The sequence below is a fragment of the Anguilla rostrata genome, chromosome 17 (genome assembly GCF_018555375.3).
Source record: "Anguilla rostrata isolate EN2019 chromosome 17, ASM1855537v3, whole genome shotgun sequence".
In the NCBI taxonomy this organism is placed as follows: Eukaryota; Metazoa; Chordata; class Actinopteri; order Anguilliformes; family Anguillidae; genus Anguilla; species Anguilla rostrata.
In genome coordinates this window covers 25,266,219-25,290,796 of record NC_057949.1, presented here as the reverse complement: position 1 = coordinate 25,290,796, position 24,578 = coordinate 25,266,219, and the positions used below count along the sequence as shown (strand labels likewise).

At 50.3% G+C, this 24,578-nt stretch overlaps 1 protein-coding gene across 4 annotated transcripts; it reads right to left on the bottom strand.

Moving 5' to 3' along the window:
• Nucleotides 1-234: 234 nt before the first annotated feature.
• trip10a (thyroid hormone receptor interactor 10a) lies at nucleotides 235-24,524 on the bottom strand. 4 transcript variants are annotated; one of them, XM_064314188.1, is made up of 16 exons: nucleotides 24,221-24,524; nucleotides 16,359-16,474; nucleotides 15,208-15,264; nucleotides 14,637-14,784; nucleotides 13,913-13,975; nucleotides 12,957-13,061; nucleotides 11,593-11,721; nucleotides 11,068-11,214; nucleotides 10,777-10,962; nucleotides 6,301-6,465; nucleotides 5,927-5,950; nucleotides 3,889-3,998; nucleotides 3,610-3,742; nucleotides 3,062-3,150; nucleotides 2,290-2,423; nucleotides 235-1,860 (listed from the first exon to the last, which is right to left on the bottom strand). In XM_064314188.1, exons 1-16 carry the CDS (start codon nucleotides 24,242-24,244, stop codon nucleotides 1,709-1,711), a joined length of 1,782 nt encoding a protein of 593 aa, XP_064170258.1. In that variant the 5' UTR covers nucleotides 24,245-24,524; the 3' UTR covers nucleotides 235-1,708. The 4 variants fall into 4 exon arrangements, with proteins under 4 accessions (XP_064170258.1, XP_064170259.1, XP_064170260.1 ...); XM_064314189.1 differs by lacking the exon at nucleotides 5,927-5,950; XM_064314190.1 differs by lacking the exon at nucleotides 6,301-6,465 and having other exon boundaries at nucleotides 24,221-24,522.
• Between the last annotated feature and the right edge of the window lie 54 nt (nucleotides 24,525-24,578).

The window sequence follows — 24,578 nt, the reverse complement described above, 5'->3', positions numbered from 1 at the left end:
CGTGTCTTTCCTTGTGGAAGCACAGTGCCAGGAAATGAATGTAGGTGAATTAAAATGCTGTTTGTGCTCTAAAAGGAAAGATACCTAGAGACAGAGAATAGTGAGTTTCCCCCTCATAAAGGATTCTGGAGCCAGAGCGTCGTTGTTAGTGCTGATCTGTAAAAAAAGCCAGTATTCATCGTTTCAGATCTACTCTCATTGGTTCATGCACATCATTAAAAAAAATAACATTGGTTTGTTTTGAAATGTGCTTTGTTTATAGATCTATATATCCCATTAAACAATGGCAAAGGTGCAGGCAATTCAATAGAAGAGTTCATACAAAAAAAAAACACAGACAAGGAGTGGAATTAACTCCCAGGTCTGGCTCAGCAAAACACAGAGACAAAAAAAAAAAATTCCTGTAAATATACAATTAGACAATTGCCCCTAACTTTACAAACTTTATTCATGAAGGACCAAAGTCTAATACTATGATAGTGGTATTATGATGGCTAAAATATATTATTCTTTTATAAATACGAAAGTCCTTAAAAGTTGCACATTTTCATTTGGTAATCTACTTCTGAGTTAACACCACTGTAGTAGGATCGAATCTGTTGATGAATACAGCCATTATTTCTGTTACTAGGCAATGTGTTTCATTTAAATTGACCTATAATGACCTGATATAACCACTTTTGACCTGATATAATGCCAGTATTATAAATCTAGGAGAGACGGTGATTTTTTAAATGCTGCTTGTAGGGACCCCACCGCAGTGCTGCGGCCCTCGTTTCCACAGCTGTGCCGTAGCTGGGGCGGCCATTACAGGCCATTACACCGGCCAACCTCCGGCCGATTGTCACACCGTTCTCAGCGCCGTGTTTCAACAGGAGAACCACAGCACCGGGGGAGGCGTGGCTGTTGCTGTTGTGGGTGGGATTTGGAGCAAAGTTCACATCTCCGAGGGCCCCAGCGGTGGGCAAGCGAATTTGGCCAGCAGCCCGGGTCTTTGGTGTGAGGCTTTGGGCCCAAAATGGCTGGCCTGACTGGAAATGGCCTCCGCAGTGGCATACCCACCCCCGCCCCCCCCACCCCCACCTACCTTTGCCGGTCTTAGCATAAACCATGTGATGCTGCTGTACGCAGCTGTGTATTCGTGTGCACTCGTGTGTAATAATAACAGTCCTGAATTGTCTTTTGCACCCACCGCCCCGGTCAAGATTTAAGATACAAACGAACTACAAGGAATAAACGGCGAAACGACGCGGGCTTCTTGGGACTAAAGCGGTTAAATGCTGTTTCTGGGTTGCCATGGGGACTAAACTGACATGGTTCCATTTTGCGTTGCCGCGGGGAGCGAAATTATGTGCAGATGTTAAGGGTTGCGATCGGAAGTAAAAAAATTCTGTTGCGGTAGGAGTTGCTGTGCGGACTGAAGCGTTACTCTGCTGTCTTCGTCGGCAGGGTGAAGAGAGAAAAAAAAAACATTCCTGCCCATGCACTCTGTAACCATGGTGATGCGTACACTAATGCATTAATGTTAACAGTTCCACTGGTCCCAGCCTCTTCTGAAACGGTGCGCTGGCCACACCCGCAATGCGCAATTTTCCAGAAGCTTCTGTCTTTTAACAGTTCCCTGGAGCAGCCGCCCCCCCCAGGACTCTCGGGTGACCCGGGGGAAAAGGTGAGAACATCATCCCTTGGAGACCTACGGGAGGCGCCGTCACTTCCGCAGGCTGACGCTGACGTAGGAGGTGGGGATGTAGCCCTCGTCCCCGTTGGGGCGTCGCACCCGAGTCCAGCCGTCGCCCTTGTCCTCCTCCACCACGGCGAACACCTCCCCCTCCTGCATGGCGATCGTCCCCTCGCTGGCGCCTGGGGGAAGACACGTGAGGAAGCAGACCGCGCAGACCGCGCAGACCAGGGGAGTCAAACTGGAGTCTCTGGGCCTGCAGTGTCGGCGGGTTTTTTTGCGGTTTCCTTCTGGACTATTTTACCAATAAACGTCTTGAACGCACCGCTGGTGCCGAAACACCCCAAAAAACCAGCAGACGCTGCGGCCCACACAGGACTGGAGTCTTAACACGCGACGGATAGACAGCTGTGTTTGATAGATGACGATGGAGGGATGAGCGCGAGAGCTGAGGCCAGAGAGAGAGAGAGAGAGAGAGAGAGAGAGAGAGAGAGAGAGAGAGAGAGAGAGAGAGGGAGGGAGGAGGAGGGGAGGGAGGGAGGGAGGGAGAGAGAGAGAGAGAGAGGAAGAGAGAGGAAGAAGGAAGGGGCCTGAAGCTCGCTAACTCTCACCTTGGAAGTTGTACAGAGCTGTGCATTCGCCGATTGGACTAATGGCTTCATCTTCATCAAAGTCATCGTCAAATTCGGCATATATCGCCTGGGATGGATCAGCGTTGCCCTCATCAGACTGGGCACCATCAGGACTGCAATGAGTGACACACCCGTCTGGTGTTACATACACATCGTGTATGTATAACCTTACAATGTCATGTCATTTTATGTGTTCTAGTCCCTCTCCCTAATACAGTGATAGAAACTGCTTTTAAGTGCAAAGAAGGGCAACTAAATTGGTTCCTGATATGAAACGCAAAACATTGCAAGTAATGAATTAATCTATTTAGGTTCAGCAAAAGCAGACTATGGTACGTAAATTCATAAAAGTGATCAAAGTGACCTACAAAATATTCTGGGTTGTGTTTTGTAAGAACAAGGTGACATAGGTGGAAATGAACATACAATGAAAACGTACAGTCCACACAGATAGCTACCTACAGATATCAGTACAGAATTTACCTTTAACTAAATTCCAGCTTAGATGGTCTGAATAGTCCGTTCTCCTCATTACATATTCTAATGTAACACATCTTAAAAGCCCTTCTCGGGTAAACAGCTGGAAATGAATGTGAGGTACAAATGATATGGTACAAGGCATCAGATTTTGTTTCACGTAATGTACGTCAGTTTGTATCTGCACCTAACAAACGCGAAATAAATAAAACTCACAAACACACACAAACGCGCACACACACACACACACCTGTGGCAGGTAGCAGAGCCTCACCTGTATTTGTCATGGGAGCCGTTGTTGTTGAGTGTGTGGGGGACGTACTGGGCGGTTTCCCCCCGCCCTCCAGCTTCCATCAGCCAAGACTGCAGGAGGGAGGGGAGAGAAAGAGACACAAAGAAGAAAGTAGAATGGTACAAGTGAGAAAAAACATGAGGAATTTGCCGAATGAAATGAGGTAGGATCGGTGGGGTGGGGTGGTGGACATTTTGAACATCTCCATAAACAAAGTCCAAACACCCCATCAGAAAACACCTCCATCCCATCCCATGAAAAACTCTGAACTGGCCATGCAGTCCGTAGGACTCCCAGTAGTCTACATTTCCACACGGAAACGGTTGTGATCAGTGTCAGTAACGAGAAGCTGAAATACAGACACTTTTAATACAGTACTGTAAGGACTGCTATTACTACTGCAGTCAAGAGTTCTTGTTTAGTTTACATTTTCCATTATCCTGTTTCTGGGAATATGTGCATACTGTGTGAGAGTTGAGACTCGGCTTATCTTGTGGCATGCACACAAACACACACACACACACACACACCTCATATTTCTGCATCTCCCCCCGCAGTCTCTCTATATTCTGGCCCGTCTGGGAGATCTGGGGCTCCAAACTGCTGGGGTCCCCCATCTGAGGATTCTTCTCATACACGTCCTTCATCTTCTCTAGTCCCTCACTGAGAGTGAGTGACAGAAAGGGGGGGGGGGGGTGAGAGGCAGAAAAGTTACACACTTGAGGAGAAGCTGTTCTGCAAACAAGCTCTGGAGGAAGTTTGGGAGGTAGTGGTGATGGCAATGTTGTCACGGAGACACTGATGCTGACCTCTGGTCCACCTCCTTCTGCAGCTCCTTGCCGATGTAATCGATCTTCCGCTGCAGCTTCTTCCTGCGCTGCTCCGGGGGCAGGTGGCCAAAGTCCTCTGTAGGCGGAGGCTGCGGGGGGGGGGGGGGGAGTGGGGGGAGGACAATCAGGACCCACAGTTCAGTACACATCACGCAGTCTGTTCGGAGAGCAGGGACAGCCGGCCGTCTGTAGGAAGAGCAGGGACTGCGTGTGGTCTGTACTGAGAGCGGGGCCTGCGTGTGGTCTGTACTGAGAGCGGAGACTGCGTGTGGTCTGTACTGAGAGCGGGGACTGCGTGTGGTCTGTACTGAGAGCGGGGACTGCGTGTGGTCTGTACTGACAGCGGGGACTGCGTGTGGTCTGTACTGAGAGTGGGGCCTGCGTGTGGTCTGTACTGAGAGTGGGGACTGCGTGTGGTCTGTACTGAGAGTGGGGACTGCGTGTGGTCTGTACTGAGAGCGGGGACTGTGTGTAGTCTGTACTGAGAGTGGGGACTGTGTGTGGTCTGTACTGAGAGTGGGGACTGCGTGTGGTCTGTACTGAGAGGGGACTGCGTGTGGTCTGTATTGAGAGCTGGGACTGCGTGTGGTCTGTACTGAGAGTGGGGACTGCGTGTGGTCTGTACTGAGAGCGGGGACTGTGTGTAGTCTGTACTGAGAGTGGGGACTGTGTGTGGTCTGTACTGAGAGTGGGGACTGCGTGTGGTCTGTACTGAGAGCGGGGACTGCGTGTGGTCTGTACTGAGAGTGGGGACTGCGTGTGGTCTGTACTGAGCGGGGACTGCGTGTGGTCTGGATTGAGAGCAGGGACAGCGTGTGGTCTGTACTGAGAGCAGGGACAGTCTGCCTTCTGGATTGAGAGCAGGGACTGCGTGTGGTCTGTACTGAGAGCAGGGACAGTCTGCCTTCTGGATTGAGAGCAGGGACTGTGTGTGGTCTGTACTGAGAGCAGGGACAGTCTGCGTTCTGGATTGAGAGTAGGGACTGCGTGTGGTCTGTACTGACAGCACGGACAGTCTGCCTTCTGGATTGAGAGCAGGGACTGTGTGTGGTCTGTACTGAGAGCAGGGACAGTCTGCCTTCTGGATTGAGAGCAGGGACTGCGTGTGGTCTGTACTGAGAGCAGGGACAGTCTGCCTTCTGGATTGAGAGCAGGGACTGCGTGTGGTCTGTACTGAGAGCAGGGACAGTCTGCCTTCTGGATTGAGAGTAGGGACTGCGTGTGGTCTGCACTGAGAGCAGGGACAGTCTGTGTTCTGGATTGAGAGCAGGGACTGCGTGTGGTCTGTACTGAGAGCAGGGACAGTCTGCGTTCTGGATTGAGAGCAGGGACTGCGTGTGGTCTGTACTGAGAGCTGGGACTGCGTGTGGTCTCTACTGAGAGCAGGGACAGTCTGCCTTCTGGATTGAGAGCAGGGACTGCGTGTGGTCTGTACTGAGAGCAGGGACAGTCTGCGTTCTGATTGAGAGCAGTCACAATGTGGAGAAGATGAAACGCGCAGCCCCTCTTTCACACCCGTGCACAGCACAGCTGCACTGTCCCGCTACTCCTGGAGCTGCCCTATCCAATCAGCTCCAGGTATCATTAAGAACAGTAGCCTGGACCCAAGGACTTGACCAATTACAGTGAAGTGGGCGGAATATAGAGGGCTGAAACAGTGAAGCTGCGCTGTTTGTGAATCAAACTCGTGTGTCAAGAGTGTCGGAGCCAGTCAGCTGCACATAAAGCTTTCCTCCACCAGGTGGCTCCCTTCCCAACATTCAGTCCTGAATTAGGCCGCCACCTCCCCCCAATGAAATCAGCCATGTCCAATTTTGTGCGGTTGAGACAAGTGAAGGCGGGGGCTACCCACAATTCAGGAGCGAAAGTTTGGCCTGAAGAAGCACGATCCCCTCTCTGCTCAGCAGAGCCAAAGAGGGGGACATCGTGCCAGATTTCCCCCCCAGAGCACCAAACCTCCCGGCAGGGAAGGACACCAGGTAAGTGATGAAAAGACCCAAACCCTCTGAGATGTTACCATTTGTTTTCCTGGAGTTAACACCTGCAGGAAAAATAGAGAAACTGTAAAGAGCAGGTTGCTCCTACTGAAGAGATGTGACAGGTTACAGGAAGAGCAGCTCTCTGATCTGAAGAGGGGATTACAGGGATTGGACGGCATTGGACCACAGTGCTGTCTTTTTTTTCAGTTTGTGCTGGAAGACAGGAGAGCTCTGCTGCGGAGCGATCTGACCACAGCAGGATGCACAAGGAGGCCTCTCTTTCCTTTCAACGACCAACACTGGGCAATCATGGCTGCATCACATCTGCCCACCTGGCTCAACTGGTCCTCAAAAAGCTGACAAGGCAGAGGGAAGGTCACGTGACCTGTGACCCCTGACCTTCGGGACTCACCGTTCTCTTTAGCGTCCTGATGGAGGAGATTCTGGGTTTGACTGTCTTATTGATCTCCTTCAGACAGTAGGAGAGGGGGTCCCGGGCAAACTTGGGGGAGGGGGGTCCGTTAGCGGGTGAGGGGGTGGGGGTCACGGATAAGGGGGTGAGTGGGGGTGGGGGAAGCTGGGAACAGGGCCAGGACCGAGGAGCGGGGGGTAAGGGGGGGGCAGACAACAACAAGGGAAAGAGAGAGACAACACCATCAACACTACACATAGGGAGGGAGACAATGCTGGTGTTACCCAATCACAGCACAGGAAATCCTGGAGCCACCGAATCACAGCACAGGAACCCGTGAGACACCCAACAGCAAGGACAGCCCCAACACCAGCACAAACACCCAGCAATCACTCGCCACAAAGACAGCAAAGCAAGGCACTGTGTTTAAAACATTAAATTTACTTTAACAATTGGTTTATTAATGATTGGCTTTAGACTCTACAGCAAAGCTTGATTTGATTGGCTCACATTAGCAAATCATTTTAGGGGGAACAAGTCAATTCAAATGTCTGAGTGAAGCAGAAAAATAAAACAAAATCAAAACCTAAAGCAAAAGTAGGCTCTATCTCTGCCCAACAGCCTGTGTTCTGTTTAACATTGCTGGCATTCCAGCTTTCTGTTTGGGCTGTTGGGCTTACTAAACGTTTAAGGGCACAGGGAGCAATTTGGATCAGTGTGCTGAAGGGTGTAGGGTATAGGATGCAGGGAGCCGTATAGATCAGTGTGCTGAAGGGTGTAGGGTGTAGGGTACAGGGAGCCGTATAGATCAGTGTGCTGAAGGGTGTAGGGTGTAGGGTACAGGGAGCCGTATAGATCAGTGTGCTGAAGGGTGTAGGGTGTAGGGTACAGGGAGCCATATAGATCAGTGTGCTGAAGGGTGTAGGGTATAGGGCACAGGGAGTAATTTGGATCAGTGTGCTGAAGGGTGTAGGGTATAGGGTGCAGGGAGCCGTATAGATCAGTGTGCTGAAGGGTGTAGGGTGTAGGTACAGGGAGCCATATAGATCAGTGTGCTGAAGGGTGTAGGGTGTAGGGTACAGGGAGCCGTATAGATCAGTGTGCTGAAGGGTGTAGGGTGTAGGGTACAGGGAGCCGTATAGATCAGTGTGCTGAAGGGTGTAGGGTGTAGGGTCAGGAGCCGTATAGATCAGTGTGCTGAAGGGTGTAGGGTGTAGGGTACAGGGAGCCATATAGATCAGTGTGCTGAAGGGTGTAGGGTATAGGGCACAGGGAGTAATTTGGATCAGTGTGCTGAAGGGTGTAGGGTATAGGGTGCAGGGAGCCGTATAGATCAGTGTGCTGAAGGGTGTAGGGTGTAGGGTACAGGGAGCCGTATAGATCAGTGTGCTGAAGGGTGTAGGGTATAGGGCACAGGGAGTAATTTGGATCAGTGTGCTGAAGGGTGTAGGGTATAGGGTGCAGGGAGCCGTATAGATCAGTGTGCTGAAGGGTGTAGGGTGTAGGGTACAGGGAGCCATATAGATCAGTGTGCTGAAGGGTGTAGGGTGTAGGGTACAGGGAGCCGTATAGATCAGTGTGCTGAAGGGTGTAGGGTGTAGGGTACAGGGAGCCGTATAGATCAGTGTGCTGAAGGGTGTAGGGTGTAGGGTACAGGGAGCCGTATAGATCAGTGTGCTGAAGGGTGTAGGGTGTAGGGTACAGGGAGCCATATAGATCAGTGTGCTGAAGGGTGTAGGGTATAGGGCACAGGGAGTAATTTGGATCAGTGTGCTGAAGGGTGTAGGGTATAGGGTGCAGGGAGCCGTATAGATCAGTGTGCTGAAGGGTGTAGGGTGTAGGGTACAGGGAGCCGTATAGATCAGTGTGCTGAAGGGTGTAGGGTGTAGGGTACAGGGAGCCGTATAGATCAGTGTGCTGAAGGGTGTAGGGTGTAGGGTACAGGGAGCCATATAGATCAGTGTGCTGAAGGGTGTAGGGTATAGGGTGCAGGGAGCCATATAGATCAGTGTGCTGAAGGGTGTAGGGTGTAGGGTACAGGGAGCCGTACAGATCAGTGTGTTGAAGGGTGTAGGGTGTAGGGTACAGGGAGCCGTATAGATCAGTGTGCTGAAGGGTGTAGGGTGTAGGGTACAGGGAGCCGTACAGATTAGTGTGCTGAAGGGTGTAGGATGCAAGGAGTCGTATAGATCAGCGTGCTGAAGGTTGTAGGTTATAGGGTACAGGGAGCCGTATAGATCGGTGTGCTGAAGGGTGTAGGGTATAGGGTGCAAGGAGTCCTAAAGATCAGCGTGCTGAAGGTTGTAGGTTATAGGGTACAGGGAGCCGTATAGATCGGTGTGCTGAAGGGTGTAGGGTATAGGGTGCAAGGAGTCCTATAGATCAGCGTGCTGAAGGTTGTAGGGTATAGGGTTGTAACGATTGTCAATTACACTACAGCAATAATGGTAGGGGATATTTAAAAACAAAAAAAAAAACAAACATGCCAGTCCACCGTAGTTAATTTATTAGTGATAACTGTGTGTTAGTGAAAGTACAAATTAAGAGTAGAAAAGTGTACGGAATAAGTAAAATAGTAAGGTACGTATATACAAAAAGATACATGATAAGAGGCTAAAAGTTCACTTTAATCCACTTGTCCGATTTCATATAGTTCTTAATCAGCCATTGTAACCCAGTCCACTGAAGAAATAAAAGGACAGAAAATCCAACCCAGCAAAGAATAAAAAATGAAATCCAAAAAGAACGTAGATAAGAAATAAAAAAAAAACTGGCCATAAAGATATTCAAACATAGTCAACGTTCCCACCAAAATGTCCACAAAATACTCACAGTTTGTGTTAAGCCACACAGCAGCAAACAAACAGCGCATTAAAAGGGGGGAATGGAGCGATCTCACCCAAACGGTATCTCACTACCACTCTCCTTCACCGACGTGGAAAAAGAACCAGCAATAAATCCATCAGCTGTCCGACGAGAGCGAATCAACGTCCATCATTTCCGTTAAGAAAAACTCTTCACTTTTTTTTTTTACTTTTTAAGGGAATAGAAGGAAAGCAAAGGAATCCCTGAGGTCTATCTCCAAACACTACGGCAACGGTTCTCTTCTCCTGGGGGCGGCCATTTTAGGTGCTTTTATGCTCTTTGTACTTCTCTTAAATGGCACCAGAAAGAGCGCGGACCTAGGGCAGGGACATATTTCCCTGATACTGGCAAATAGTGACTGGAAAGTTACCATGAACTTGAATGGAAACTACCGACTTAGGTACTCATATTTCATGTGGATAACTTTCTTTCTTAAATTCATCAGGCTAGGCTACCTGAGACTTTTAGACCTCAGGAATGGACATACGTTAGAGTCCACTATATGTGGCACGGGCCGCAGAATACAGGGAGCTGTACAGATCAGTGTCCTGAAGGGTGTAGGGTGTAGGGTACAGGGAGCCGTACAGATCAGTGTGCTGAAGGGTGTAGGGTGTAGGGAGCCGTACAGATCAGTGTGCTGAAGGGTGTAGGGTGTAGGGAGCCGTACAGATCAGTGTGTTGAAGGGTGTAGGGTGTAGGGTACAGGGAGCCATACAGATCAGTGTGCTGAAGGGTATAGGGTACAGGGAGCCGTACAGATCAGTGTGCTGAAGGGTGTAGGGTGTAGGGTACAGGGAGCCGTACAGATCAGTGTGCTGAAGGGTGAAGGGTGTAGGGTACAGGGTACGGGGAGCCGTACGTATGGACAGACATGTTTCATACGGACAGACAGAACACAGAGCAATAAAAAGACAGGACACAGGGTGGAACAGCCAACAGGATGTGCACAAGGAGGGAGGGAGGGAAGAGAGATTCAAAAGGAAGGCAGAAGACAGGCAGGGAGGGGAGGGTTTCTGCTGATGATGTCATCAATCTCCTCATAAAGGCTATCGTTCTGGGGCCTGAAGTGCAAAGGAATGGGAGGGGGTCTGCCCTTCACACGGAGGAGGGGCTTAACAGGACAGGGTCTAGACCTGAGCAGTGGGAGAGCAGGGTCTGTACCAGGGGTGGGGACACTGTGGAGAGCAGGGTCTAGACCTGAGCAGGGTACAATCTGGAGAGCAGGGTCTAGACCTGAGCAGGGTACAATCTGGAGAGCAGGGTCTAGACCTGAGCAGGGTACAATGTGGAGAGCAGGGTCTATACCTGAGCAGGGTACACTGTGGAGAGCAGGGTCTATACCTGAGCAGGGTACAATCTGGAGAGCAGGGTCTAGACCTGAGCAGGGTACAATGTGGAGAGCAGGGTCTATACCTGAGCAGGGTACACTGTGGAGAGCAGGGTGTATACCTGAGGTGGGGACACTGTGGAGAGCAGGGTGTATACCTGAGGTGGGCTTGGCACTGCACGGGGGGGGGGGGGAGTCTATACCTGAGGTAGGCGTGGCACTGTGGGGGGGCAGGGTCTATACCGGAGGTGGGCGTGGCACTGCAGGGGAGGGGCAGGCTGTACCTTGCTCTTCTTGCTGAAGGGCCAGAGCTTGTTCTTGTTCTTGCTCAGCAGGTCGAGGGGCCCTTTGGGGGTGCCCAGGCTGCTGTCCGAGGACGCCCTGTTGATGCCCTGGCTGTAGTCCTCAAACTCCAGGTCGCCCGGTCGCTCGAACCCGGACTTGTGCTGCTCAATGAGGGCCAAGGAGTCCTGCGCACACGCAAAAGGACGACAGTCTGCGTGGGGCCGCGTGCTCGTCCGTGCGTGAGCGCGTGATCACGTGACGCGTGGCGAGGGGCGCGCGCGCGAACTCACGGTCCTGCCATTGGTGCTGGCGCCGGCCTTGGCGACGCCCTCCAGGCACTTGGAGATGATGGGGGTGACGTGCTTCTCGGTTTCGGCGAAGGAGACGTAGCCCTGGCCCAGCTTCTCCACGCGCCGCTCGTCCATGTCCTGCAGCTTCTGCGGGAAATACGAGGCAAGGGAGGGGGGGTTACTAACGCCGCTCGCTTACGGGCGAGGAGTACATGCAGCCATGCGTACATGCTGTTGTCAAGGAGATTAAATGCTGGCCAGATGTATCCATAAGTTGAACACCACCCCCCCCCCCCTATTTGAGTGTGCTTCATGTCCTTTTACATTCAGAATACCATTCCTACAGCTGAAGAGGAAGCAAAGATAATCGCAGGCATTTATTGATGACACACAGAAAGACGCATTTATCGCAGCGCAGTCTCTCTGTGATGTCATCAGCCAGGGCCTCATGACGGTGGTGCCTGAATAGATGCACAGCTACGTCGCATCTCTGTGACATCAGCAGGGGGGATGAAGCTTACGTACGTTGAGAATCTGCGGCATCTCGGTGAAGTAGAACTGGCTCTGCTCCTGGTTGTACTTCTGCAGCTGGGCAGCGTAGTCATTCTTACACTCCTCCGCCATGTGTGTACGCATGTGCGCCTGCATCTTGGCCTGAAGAGACGCACACACATACGCACGCACGCACGCACGCACGCACGCACGCACGCACGCACGCACGCACGCACACACACACACACACAGACAAGCATACGCACGCACACACACGCACACACACACGCACACACACACGCACACACACACGCACACACACACAGACAAGCATGCAGCCAAAACACACACACACAGCACAAGCTACACGCACACACACACACACACCACACAGACAAGCATACGCACGCACACACACACACACACACACACACAGACAAGCATACGCACGCACACACACACACACACACACACACAGACAAGCATACGCACGCACACACACACACACACACACACACACACACACACACAGCACGACACACACACACACACACACACACACACACACACACACACACACACACACACACACACACAGACAAGCATACGCACGCACGCACACACACAGACAAGCATACGCACGCACACACACACACACACACACAGACAAGCATACGCACGCACACACACACAAAATGCACACTTATGCAAATGATCCGTCGATTAACAAGATCTCCAATTCAAGGTCCACGAGCGTGTGGGTATTTCTGTGTGTTCGCGCGTGTTAAGAGCGCATGGGCGCAAGCGTGTGTTGCAACGCATGCCTTACAGTTGAGTCGGTGTTAAGACGGTGTTGAGCCGGGATCTCAAATCCCGAAGGACCGCTTTGTCTGCTGGTATGTGACGTGTTCCTACGCTCAAGTACTTCATTTAAGTCATAAATCAAGAGGCTGCACACCTTGTTCCCAAGGCGTAAACTTGCTACTGATCACAAAGAAAACCACAAAAACCAGCCGTGAGAGGACTTTATGTTAGAGTTTGTGTACGCGTGAGTTTAAGAGTGTATAAAGGCCAATACACCCAAAAACCCTCGGCAATACCATCACCAATTTTTTGTTGCAATTTTGTTTCATTTTTGGAGAACCCTAAGTTTTATTTTCGATAGTAATGGTAAAAAAGTGCATGTGTGCGTGCGTGCGTGCGTCTGTGCGTGCGTGCGTGCGTGCGTGGTGTGGTGCGTGCGTGTGGTGTGTGTGTGGTGTGTGTGTGTGCTGTGTGTGTGCTGTGTGTGTGTGTGTGTGTGTGTGTGTGTTGTGTGTGTGTGTGTGCGTGTGTGTGTGTGTGTGTGTGTGCGCGTGTGTGAGTGTGTGTGTGTGTGTGTGTGCGTGCGTGTGTACCTTTTCTACATCAGCTTTAGTGGCGTTGATGTCCTGGTCAGCTTTCTCTGCGTTTTGATTGGCCTTCTCCGCTTCACGCCACTCCCTCTCAAACCGCTTCTTACTCTGCAAGAGACCACAGCCGATTACTCCACCTACTCCACCAATCACCCCACCCAATTTATCAATCAGAGACCACACCCTAATTACCACCCACTTTACCAATCACCCCACCCTAATTACCACCCACTTTACCAATCACCTCACTCAATCACCCCACCCAATTTATCAATCACCCCACCCTAATTACCACCCACTTTACCAATCACCTCACCCAATTACCCCACCCACCCCATCAATCAGCTCAACCAATTACACTACCCATCTATCACTCACCCGATCCTAATTACCACCCCATTCTCTCTACCACACTCTCCAGCTGGACCGACAGACTGACATACAGACAGACAGACTGACACTCTCCAGCTGGACAGACAGACTGACAGACATACAGACAGACTCACACTCTCCAACTGGACAGACAGACTGACATACAGACAGACTGACACTCTCCAGCTGGGCAGACAGACTGACAGACATACAGACTCACACTCTCCAGCTGGACAGACAGACTGACATACAGACATACAGACTCACACTCTCCAGCTGGACAGACAGACTGACATACAGACAGACTCACACTCTCCAGCTGGACAGACTGACAGACAGACAGACTCACACTCTCCAGCTGGACAGACAGACAGACTCACACTCTCCAGCTGGACAGACTGACAGACATACAGACTCACACTCTCCAGCTGGACAGACAGACTGACATACAGACTCACACTCTCCAGCTGGACAGACAGACAGACAGACAGACTCACACTCTCCAGCTGGACAGACAGACAGACTGACAGACTCACACTCTCCAGCTGGACAGACAGACAGACAGACAGACAGACAGACAGACTCACACTCTCCAGCTGCTTGTAGCTGCTCTCCAGATTCTGCTGGGCTTTCTTAGCGTCTGACAGATACTGAAGGGCGGGAAAGGGCAAGAGAGACACAGGACTACAAATTACACCGAGTACACTGAGCATCCTGCTTCTCATTTATTATTATATCCTGCTAATCTATTATTATTACTATTATTATTATTATTTATCTTTATATTTTCGTTTATTGCTTTGGTGGCATTGTTTTACTTTGAACACTCATGACAGGAAAGCACGTCTGAATTTTAATTTGACACAGAGAGAGGAGACTGAAAGGCAGAGATGGGTGTAACTCAGAGGCCTGCTGAGGACACAGCACTTCAGGCTAAAGCTGTCAGTCATGTGACTCAACTAACACCCCACCTGAACACAGCATGTACACTTCACAAACCCCCAAGCCACCCATTTTTTTCTCCCTCCTCCCTCCCTCTCACCCCCCTTTCCTTTCTCCCTCCCTCCCTTTCTTCCCCTTCCTCCCTCCCCTCTCCCTTCCTCCCTTCTCTCTCTCCCTCCCCCCTCCATTCTCTCCCTACCCCCTCCCCTCTCTCCCTCCCCCCTTCCCTTGCTCTCTCCCCCCTTCCCTTTCTCCCTTCCTCCCTCCCTTCTCTCCCTCCCCCCTACCCTCTCTCTCTCCCCCCTTCCCTCCCTCCCTCTCTCCTCTCTCTCTCTCTCTCCCTCCCCCCTCCCTCCCTTCCTCCCTCACCGTTTTGCGCTCCTGTTTCAGGTCCTGCAGGTACTTGCTGAGCTCCAGGCAGATGTTGAGGATCATGTTCTCTGCGATGACCTCCCTCTGTCCCGCATAATCATTCACCTCATTCAGGATGTCCAGGAAAGACTGGTGACTGGTAAACCTGCAGAGAGAGAGAGAGAGAGAGAGAGAGACAGGGAAAGGGAGACAGAGAGAGAGAGAAAGAAAGAGATAGGGAGGGGGAGAGATAGAGAGAGAGACAGGGAAAAAGAGACAGAGAGAGAGAGAGATGGAAAGAGTGAGCAAGGGAAAACTGGAACCCTTGAGAACCTCTGCAGAGAACTATGTCTGGTGAACACACACACACGCATGCACACGCACGAACACACACTACACTCACATGTACACACGCGCGCACACACACACACACACACACACGCTTCATCGGTCTGATTCTGTTCGCGATCGTTTGGTGGATGGATGTAAATATCCAACCTGCTCAGGACACTTCAGCTGAACACACACACACACACACACACACACACACACACATCCTGAACACAGCTCTATCCCACAGTTCTGTCACCTGCATTCTTGCTCCTCCTTGCTCCCTCGTTTGGGGGAGTACTTCTTGGTCAGATTTCTATCGGAGGAAAGAGACGGGTTAAATTCAGGCATATTCCGATCATATCGGTTACACTCGAGTAAATCAGAACTACACTGTGCTTGTTCGGATGTACAGCACTTCGGTACTGCTGATTACGGTAACCGCGGCAACGTGCTGGAATTGCAGCATAATGGTTCGTGGGCTGGGGGCCTGCAACTCCAAGGTTGCAAGTTTGAGTCCCAGACGGGGGCACTGCGACTCAAACTTACACGGCACGCCGAGTATGGCAAGTCACCCAGACTGCTTCAGAAAACATCCAGCTGCGTAAAGAAATTGCACGTAAAAAGGCTGGAAGTCGCTGCGGATGAGAGCATCTGCTGCATGTGAAAATGTGGCCCGTTTTGAGCCGCCCCTCTTTCCCTTAATGCCAGGCCCTCGTGACCACCACATCCGCACTGCCTTCAGTCTGTCTGCTCCCACTTCCTCTTCCCCGCACAGATGGAGAGCAGGAGATACAGGAGGAAAGAACGCAGCGAGAGGAAGAGAGACCGAAACAGAGAAAGACAGAAAGAGAGAGAGAAACGACCGCAAACACACAAGGCGGGCGCAACTCGCACGTTCACACAAACCGACCCACTCGCACTTCACACGCAGACACGTGCACAGGTGCACACAATACAGTCTCATCCTCGCACGCACACTCCCGACACACACACGCAACTGCACGTGCACTCACTCGCCCACACATACAAATGGCACACACGCTCAAACACACGCACACGTATTCACAAACACACACACACACACACACTCACAAAAACGCACATTCAGCTTGCAGGACCTGTGCCCGCTGTGTGTATGTGGCTCTTAGCTGTAATGCGGGGCAGCAGCGTAGTACAATGGTTAGGGAACTGGGCTTGTAACTGAGAGGCTGCAGGTTCGACTCCCGCTGCTGTTGTACCCTTGAGCAAGATACGCGACCTGCACTGTTTCAGTGTATATCCAGCCGTATAAATTAGTACTATGTATAAAACAATGCTTAAGGTGTGTCAGTGGCTCGGGCTTAGCGCCTGCTACACGCCGGGGATGCACTGCAGTGTAATGCGGAAGCGCAGCAGGGCTCGCTGTACCTCAGCTGTTTGGCATAGTTCTGCTCGACCTCAGTTCGCTCCTTCACGAACTTCACGTACTTCTCCACCAGGTCCAGGCCGGACTGCGTGTGCTTTTCGATGACGTCGTACTGGTCCTGCATCAAGAAACAGCAGAGAAGTTCAGAGATACACTTCTACACACATTCAAAACTGTTCATCCAGTCCAGTTTATCTGTTATGTGTGTGTGTGTGACCCAGACACGGGGGCTTTTGCGTCAGCGTTTCAGAATTGGTTTTCCCTATCGCTGAGTGTACACAAATGCAATATGAAATAAGGACAGGCAACCTTTCCCTGAGAAATCACAACTTCACTCTGACGATGAACACGAGCAGTTTAAAATGCGACCAGTTGCCGATTTGCCATTTGCTGTACAATTCAGCCCTCTGGGAAGGTAAGTTCACGATCGTGCTGTTATTGTATGGGGCGTCGGCCCTGCGTTTGAACTGCGTTGCAATGACTGGTATGGAACAACACATAGATACAATCCACACATTCCAGGAATTTACATCCTTGACCTCTGACATCAGAAATCATGCCAAGTGTACACACGTGATTTATGACAGTATGCAAAACAGCGAGTGACTGCCTGTTCCAATATGGCTGACAGGATACCCAAACAGGAAGTGACTGCCTGTTCCAATATGGCTGACAGGATACCCAAACAGGAAGTGACTGCCTGTTCCAATATGACTTACAGGACACACAAACAGGAAGTGACTGCCTGTTCCAATATGACTTACAGGATACCCAAACAGGAAGTGACTGCCTGTTCCAATATGACTTACAGGATACCCAAACAGGAAGTGACTGCCTGTTCCAATACGACTTACAGGATACCCAAACAGGAAGTGACTGCCTGTTCCAATATGACTTACAGGATACCCAAACAGGAAGTGACTGCCTGTTCCAATACGACTTACAGGACACACAAACAGGAAGTGACTGTCTGTTCCGTTATGGGTGACAGGATGCCCAACCAGTGTGGAGTTTCCTCAAGTCCCATCTCAAATCCAGCATGGATTTGGTACAGCACACACTCACACAGGCACATCCACACACACATGCACACACGCGCACACACACAAACACGTGTCCATGCAGGTCTGCAGTCTGAACTCCTGCATGGCTAAGCATGTCTGAGATGTTATCAAGAACAAGCTTTCCCCATCTTTTATGGGGGGGAGGGTGGCAGCAGTAGTTTTGGGAAGACATTCCTGACATGTTTAGCCATGTCCCCTCCCCCCCCTGCACCAAAAGGCCACAACATAAAACGAGACACAACAGAAAGCACGAACTGTGCGTGTGCGGGGAAGCAGCACCGTGGCACAGAGACCCTGAGACTGCACAGCAGTGTGTGTGCGCACGCGTGTGTGTGCATGTACGTGTGTGTGTGCATGAGTGATGCGTGGCGTGCTGGTGTGTGTGTGTGCGTGAGTGCTGCGTGCGCATGCTTGTTGTGTGTGTGTGTGTGTGGTGGTGCGTGCTGTTGTGTGTGGTGTGTGTGTGTGGTGTGTGCATGCGCGTATGCAGTGCGGTGTGTGTGTGTGTGGTGCAATGCACGCGTGTGTGCAGTGTTGCTGTGTGTGTGTGTGAGAGCAGCGTGTTGTCGGTCCCGTGTGTGTGTGTGAGAGAGAGACAGTAATGATCACTGGTCTCTTCTCAGCTCTGTATTTTAAGGCCGGAGATGAACAGCACTAGTACAGACACGGAGCGAGAGAGCAATTGCCAGGGACATGCCTGGCCCTGTTCAGGACTGCCTGAACACCTCTGTAAAACACGTTCCCCCTCCCTCAACTCCCGTCCCCCCCCTCGTCCCCCCCCCCCCCCACGCGCACACATCTGAGCAGCCGAGCGAAAGCTGGCAGCCTGCGTTTAGGGGAGCTCTGGTGCTCGCCTGCTCTCTCTCAAACGGACACGTGGCAGCGGTGGGACAGACCTACAGCTGGGAACAGGCCCTCCAAAATTCAGAAAAAGGGGTCAGAAAAAATATATCTACGCTGTATTTCCCAACTGACTGCGGAATGGTAAGCACATCCAAAGTGTTCTAATAGCCCCGCCCTCGGGCCTACAGTCTACAGTCACGTCTCCATGTCCCAATACCGCACGTGTCTCAGTCAGACTTCCCTCGCCCCCCCTCCCCCCCTTCCCAAATCCTAGTCCCCTGCTCCTTCAACACCACCCCACGCACACCCCAGACATCCCTGTCCCCAAACCCAACAGCACTGACGGCCTCTACCGCTGTCCTATAACAAACAAAGTAAACAGTCACAAACAAGACAACAGGAAGCACTAAGTCAGCAGTCAGGAAAGACTGCATCACACTGTTCTTCAAATGTTTACTAGCTTAGTCACTGGCACAGACACAGGCAGTTTAGAAACTTCTGGCCAGGCCACATATTTGAGGTCGTGCTGAACATGACGACATTGCAGGATACTCCAGGACCCAGCGATGCTACACTAAACCCCACAATGCTCCAGCAAACCCCACAATGTTCCACTAAGCCCCACAATGCTCCTCGAAAAACCCAGCAATGCTCCACTAAACCCCACAATGTTCCATTGAACCCCACAGCATTCCACTAAGCCCCACAATGTTCCACTAAGCCCCACAATGCTCCACGAAACCCCACAATGCTCCACGAAACCCCACAATGCTCCACGAAACCCCACAATGTTCCACGAAACCCCACAATGCTCCACCAAACCCCACAATGTTCCACTAAACCCCACAATGTTCCACGAAACCCCACAATGTTCCACTAAACCCCACAATGTTCCACGAAACCCCACAATGTTCCATTAAACCCCACAATGTTCCATTAAACCCCACAATGTTCCACTAAACCCCACAATGTTCCATTAAACCCCACAATGTTCCATTAAACCCCACAATGTTACACCAAACCCCATAATGTTCCATTAAACCCCACAATGTTCCACCAAACCCACAATGTTCCATTAAACCCCACAATGTTCCACTAAACCCCACAATGTTCCATTAAACCCCACAATGTTCCACTAAACCCCACAATGTTCCATTAAACCCCACAATGTTCCATTAAACCCCACAATGTTCCACCAAACCCCACAATGTTCCATTAAACCCCACAATGTTCCACTAAACCCCACAATGTTCCACTAAACCCCACAATGTCCCAATACAAACCCTGCACAGACCTACTGCCGCTCCATTAAACTTCAATGTCCCAACACCATGGCCCCCAAACCCCAGTCCCAATAAAAACATCAAAAAGGGCTGAATATTACACACATAACAGACACGCCGGCCCAAAGCAAATCTCACCCCGTCCAAATGTTAAGCGCCCCTAATACCTCAACACTGCTCCCCTGTTCAACATCTCACATGGTCACAAAGCTGTACCCCGAAAAGCCCATACAGACCCAAAGCAGTACCCCCAAACAGCCCTAATGCTGTCCCCCCTGGCCTCCTAGGGAAGCCCTCTGATTGGGGCAGAACTGGCCGGTCTGCAGCCCACTGCGAGTGGAGATAACGTGCACAGAAAATGCACACTATGCAACGTCCCCACGAGCCAGCTGTGTTCACTGTGCGAATTCACACTACACAGGACAGAGAAGATTCTGGGATTGGGTTCGCCTTGCCTCACCTCACCATCGTTTGTGGGAATAACCAGGGTTTCTGAATGTGCTTGTTCACACAGTGACATGCCCCACCCAGTGCATCTCCGATGAGTGACTACAAAATTAGCTTCCGGAAGATAATGCATTGTTAATAGGCCTAAAAGTAACAAACCCCACACACTGAACAGGTTGCGCCTGTTCTCAGGCACACACACAGCACAGTGCACTTGTACATCTGCAGGCCCACGCACCAGACATGCGTTCACGCCAAACTAAGTTTGCGGCGAACGGCTAACGTTGAACGATTTAAAATACACATAACCAATTCGTTCGCCACCAACGCGTCGTTAATAAAAAGTGATGCGATTGAAGCGGAGGGTCATTTCCGCAGCGGCTTCCACGACATTAGAGGACTCCGCTAAACGTGGTCCTGACACGACAGATACTATGCCTGCGATCCATACTGTCGTGCAGCACAACTAACTCGGAGGTGTGCAGAATTGAGCGGTGTGCCGAGGAAGTCACATGTCAGGATGAGAGCCTTTGTTCTCTGGGCGTCTTTCCTGTCAGCAGACATCTTTGTTCGCGGCGCTCTACCTCTTCGGGCTGCTAGGTGACGTCAGCTAGCGTTCGTGGCGAATAGAGAAAAGTTTGAATATGTTTGGGGAACGTTAGCTATTGTTTTGCCGTCTCGAATGCACGTTAGGACACCCGCCCACCCACGTACCTACAAACCTGCACACCTGGACACCAACAAAATAATGCCTTCACCTTTCTGGTCGGCATCACCTTTCACACCAGAGCCATGCGTGGTGACGTCGCCAAAGCAGCATCTGGCAAAATGATGTGGCTTTGGGGTTAATACTTCTCATGGCATCTGAGATTGTCCTTCAAGACAAAAAAAACTGCCTTCTTTTCACTGTTATTGCGAAAGTGAATTTAATGAGAAAGACCGGGAAATAAAACCAGAAAACCAGACCAGACCCCCTGAGAGTATGCTTCCGTTCTCTTGTAGCAGGCCAGTGACCGGGGGGGCGGTGTGGTTCTAACAGTTAGGGAACTGGCCTCGTAACCTGATGGTTGCAGGTTCGATGCCCAGGTAGGGCGCTGCCGTGTACCCTAGAGGAGCAAGGTGCTTAACCTGCATTGCTTCAGAAAAATTAGCCAGCTGAATAAATGGATACTGTGTAAAAATGAGAATTAAGGATTTAATCTGCATGTTTAATCCACAATTTCCGGATCTGAGCACCTGCTAAATGGCTGTAAGGTAATGGAACTGTGTGTGCATGCCACACTATTGTAAGGGGGCAGAACTAACAGCATTATTGAATAAACAAACATGGGACACACAGAGACATGCATCAGACAGGTAGTTTAGGACAGCGATGAATATTCCACCTGACAAACTAACTGAGCTAGTCACCAACAGTGCAACTCAACATTTGAACAATTCACACAGGTACTGATTCACTCCTGTATCAGCTCAGTAACATAGTCTGTGAGTGCTTTCGTTTATATATCCCATGTTTATAAGGAAGGCTAGAACTTGATGTGAAATCTCAGTAACTCTACAATGCAGGAACTCAATAACCCAAAACCATAAGCGCAATAATACTTAACCCCCCAACCCACCACCCCTACCCCCATCTCTACCCCTCTCTATCCACCTGGGTAACGTACAGAGCCAAATGCAGGCTGCACTAATTAGGCTTCGCGTGAATCCTGACCGTACCGGTGCTGACAGCACTTTGGGGAGATGTATAATCTCTCACAGTACAGGCCTAACTGTCCAGGGAGGGAGGGTATCAGGTGGCGGGTGCTTCTCTGCCAAACCGCGCAGGGCTCCTGCGCAGATCCACCGCCTGCAGCTGCGCAGACCTGCAGCCACCGCAGAGCTCGGCCGCAAAGGCAGCGGATCTGGATCTGGACTTCCCGAAACTGGAGAGGACGCAGGCGGTTGGCGACCTCACGAGGGGATTCGGAACGACCGAACGGATCTCCACACAACAACTCGGCAAAATCGCCGCTCGCAAAACGGACGCAACACATCGATGAATATTTCCACCCATTTACTCCCCAGCACACATTCACTTTACTGCGAACGGGCAAGAAATATCAAGCAGTGAAGGATAAGGACAAGATGATGGAATTTTCTACGGCTGCACATTCACCTCGACAAAGTGAGGTAAAAGCTAAAGTGGAATGACACAGTTAAAATGGAGACGTGTCCTGGTTCATGCGCTCGACTATATTAGACTGTTCCTGCCAGCTCACACTGAAAGAAGCATCAGAGTGTTTAATTGGGTCACATATAATTAGGCTGTCGCTCCAAGAAAGAAAAAGGAGGTCAAAGCCCTCAAATATGGCAGGATGGAGAAGCAGCGCCCAGCAGTGCTTAGATCAGTGGTGCTGAACAGTGCTGGGACCAGCACACTGGATCAGTGGTCAGAGCAGCAGGGTGACAGAGTGGTTAGTGCAGAGCAGTGTGGAGCAATGGTAAGTGTGGACTGGACCAGTACGCAGGGTCCAAAAATGTATGTTTGTCTTCAACTATACTTTCTTCCTGAGCTAGACTCTTGCATTCTTTTCAAAGTCCTTCTTCTGTTTAACGTCCTTCTTCTGTGAATACTACTCCCCTCAGTGAATTACAGACAAACAGGGCTTACATAGCAAACCCATGGGTCAAGAATGCTACCAACTGAAACCACAAAAGCGGGATTTATTTCCGAGAGCTGCAGCACCAGGACTGATGCCTATCGATGTTTAAACACAGCTGTCACGCAAACCACCACTAAGAGCAGCTATAGAATGTCCCGATGGTGACCGTTCTACTCAAAGTACAGAAAACGTCACTTCCTCGTGGTTTAAACAGGACCCGTTGTCTGTCGCAAGTTCACTTCGTATCGCTCTACATGCAGTCACAGTCATGCTACCACGTACCACATGGTAATGTCACCACTACCCTGTCCATCCCTAACACTCCGCCGCAACTCTCAGGAATGTGACCCTGATCCAGAACTCGGCACGGTGTGGTAAACTTCAGGGTGGTGTTCGTATCGCACAGTAAACAACATGTACGTTTTTTTTGTTTTTTTTAAACTGCTGGAAACTTGCGATTCTTTCTATAGGACGACACTGCATTTAAACTAACGTTAGTGAACAAACACCGTGAATTCTGTCACTACCCTAGGGACTATCCACTATCTACTAGGACAGGTAGAGACGGGAATATGCTATTTCTGCAGTTCAATATAACGGGGGGGACGACGATTTGTTGTGAAATTGTGATGAAGACTTAGACTTAGTCGCTAACTCTAGATCCTTCACTGTGTAGCCATAGACATCGTCATCTCACATTGAACAGAACGCGGCCGTAGGAATGCACCGTTCGCAAAGCTTACGATGACGAGAAAAGACTCTCCTTGACAGCTCAACACAATTGCATTTCCTCCACATTCTTTATTTTGCACACCCAGTATCAAAACCAGCCGAGCTTGGTTGGCAACGTCGGCCTAAGTGATTAATCAGTAGGCAATTCTCAGGGGAGGGGGGAGAAACCTATTGGCTCAACACCCATGAAGTACAGGGATTTTGGACATGTGAAGTCTTACTAGCGTGGGGTTCGGGGGTTTGCGTTAGGGGGTTTACGTTAGTTGTGACAGGCATCTTTGACACAATATGGATGCAAGATAAGGTGTGTCCAATAACTTCTTGTCAATGTAACCAGACAGCTAGCAAACCAACAAACTATCCCAGCCAGTAGCCAGCTGCAGCAATCACTGTTAGTCTAACTCGACAAGACTCAGATGTAAACATATGTAGACCTGCAATACTCACGAAATTAAATGCAGTCACGTCCCTAAAATCATTAACCTGCAATACACAGAGTCGCACAAACGGTACAACCACAATCCAGAGGGGGTAAATCGACCAGATAATGTACCACTGCCAGAGATGTGTCACTAATGAACTTCGAAAAGTGAGGGAAAACGGTAGAAACAGCGCTCCAGATAGCCTGATAAAATTGTTTTGTTTTCGTTCAGCCTACTGTCATATAACTGCAACCCTTGGAATTTTCGAGCGGCAACAAGGACAGATTATCAAAACACTCGTTGGATGGAAGTGTTACGAGTTTTAGAGTAGTGGAAATGTTTAACTTACAGCGTCACAAAAGCATTTATAATCACTAGGCATGTCTGAACCGGTAAAGAAGCTATTTGTTCTACATTAGCAAACTCACCCAAAGGTCCGTGCCCCAATCCATGGCCAATTCCCGTCTCCGTATCAACCTATCCGCCACACAAAGAAAACTTCAGCAAACTTCTAGGCAAATTCGCAGATGTTTTCGCAACGACGAGACAAAGGCAACGCGCGTCAACTTCGTGCGTGTCCTATCTTTCTTCACGCGATTGTGGGCATTGTTATTTTCCTTTTCGTGTTGTTGTTTTTTTTATTTCTTATTTTTTCTCCTCTATCTTTCTCGCCAAGTTTTCTTCGTAAGGCGAAGAGGGATCAACTAGATCTCACATCCGCGTCACTCCCAAATCCCAGCTAATTCTTAAAGGAGCCAGGCACCATTTCCGTAAACACTATCTGTC

What these genes read in the sequence shown, in the direction of transcription:
- trip10a (XM_064314188.1), bottom strand. Translation starts at nt 24,244, where the DNA reads ATGGATTGGGGCACGGACCTTTGG. An exon ending in TGAAACAGGAGCGCAAAACG is followed by an intron (nt 13,976 to 14,636) that starts GTGAGGGAGGAA and finishes CCCGCCCTTCAG; the next exon opens with TATCTGTCAGACGCTAAGAA. An exon ending in TCAGGACGCTAAAGAGAACG is followed by an intron (nt 5,951 to 6,300) that starts GTGAGTCCCGAA and finishes TTTTTCCTGCAG; the next exon opens with GTGTTAACTCCAGGAAAACA.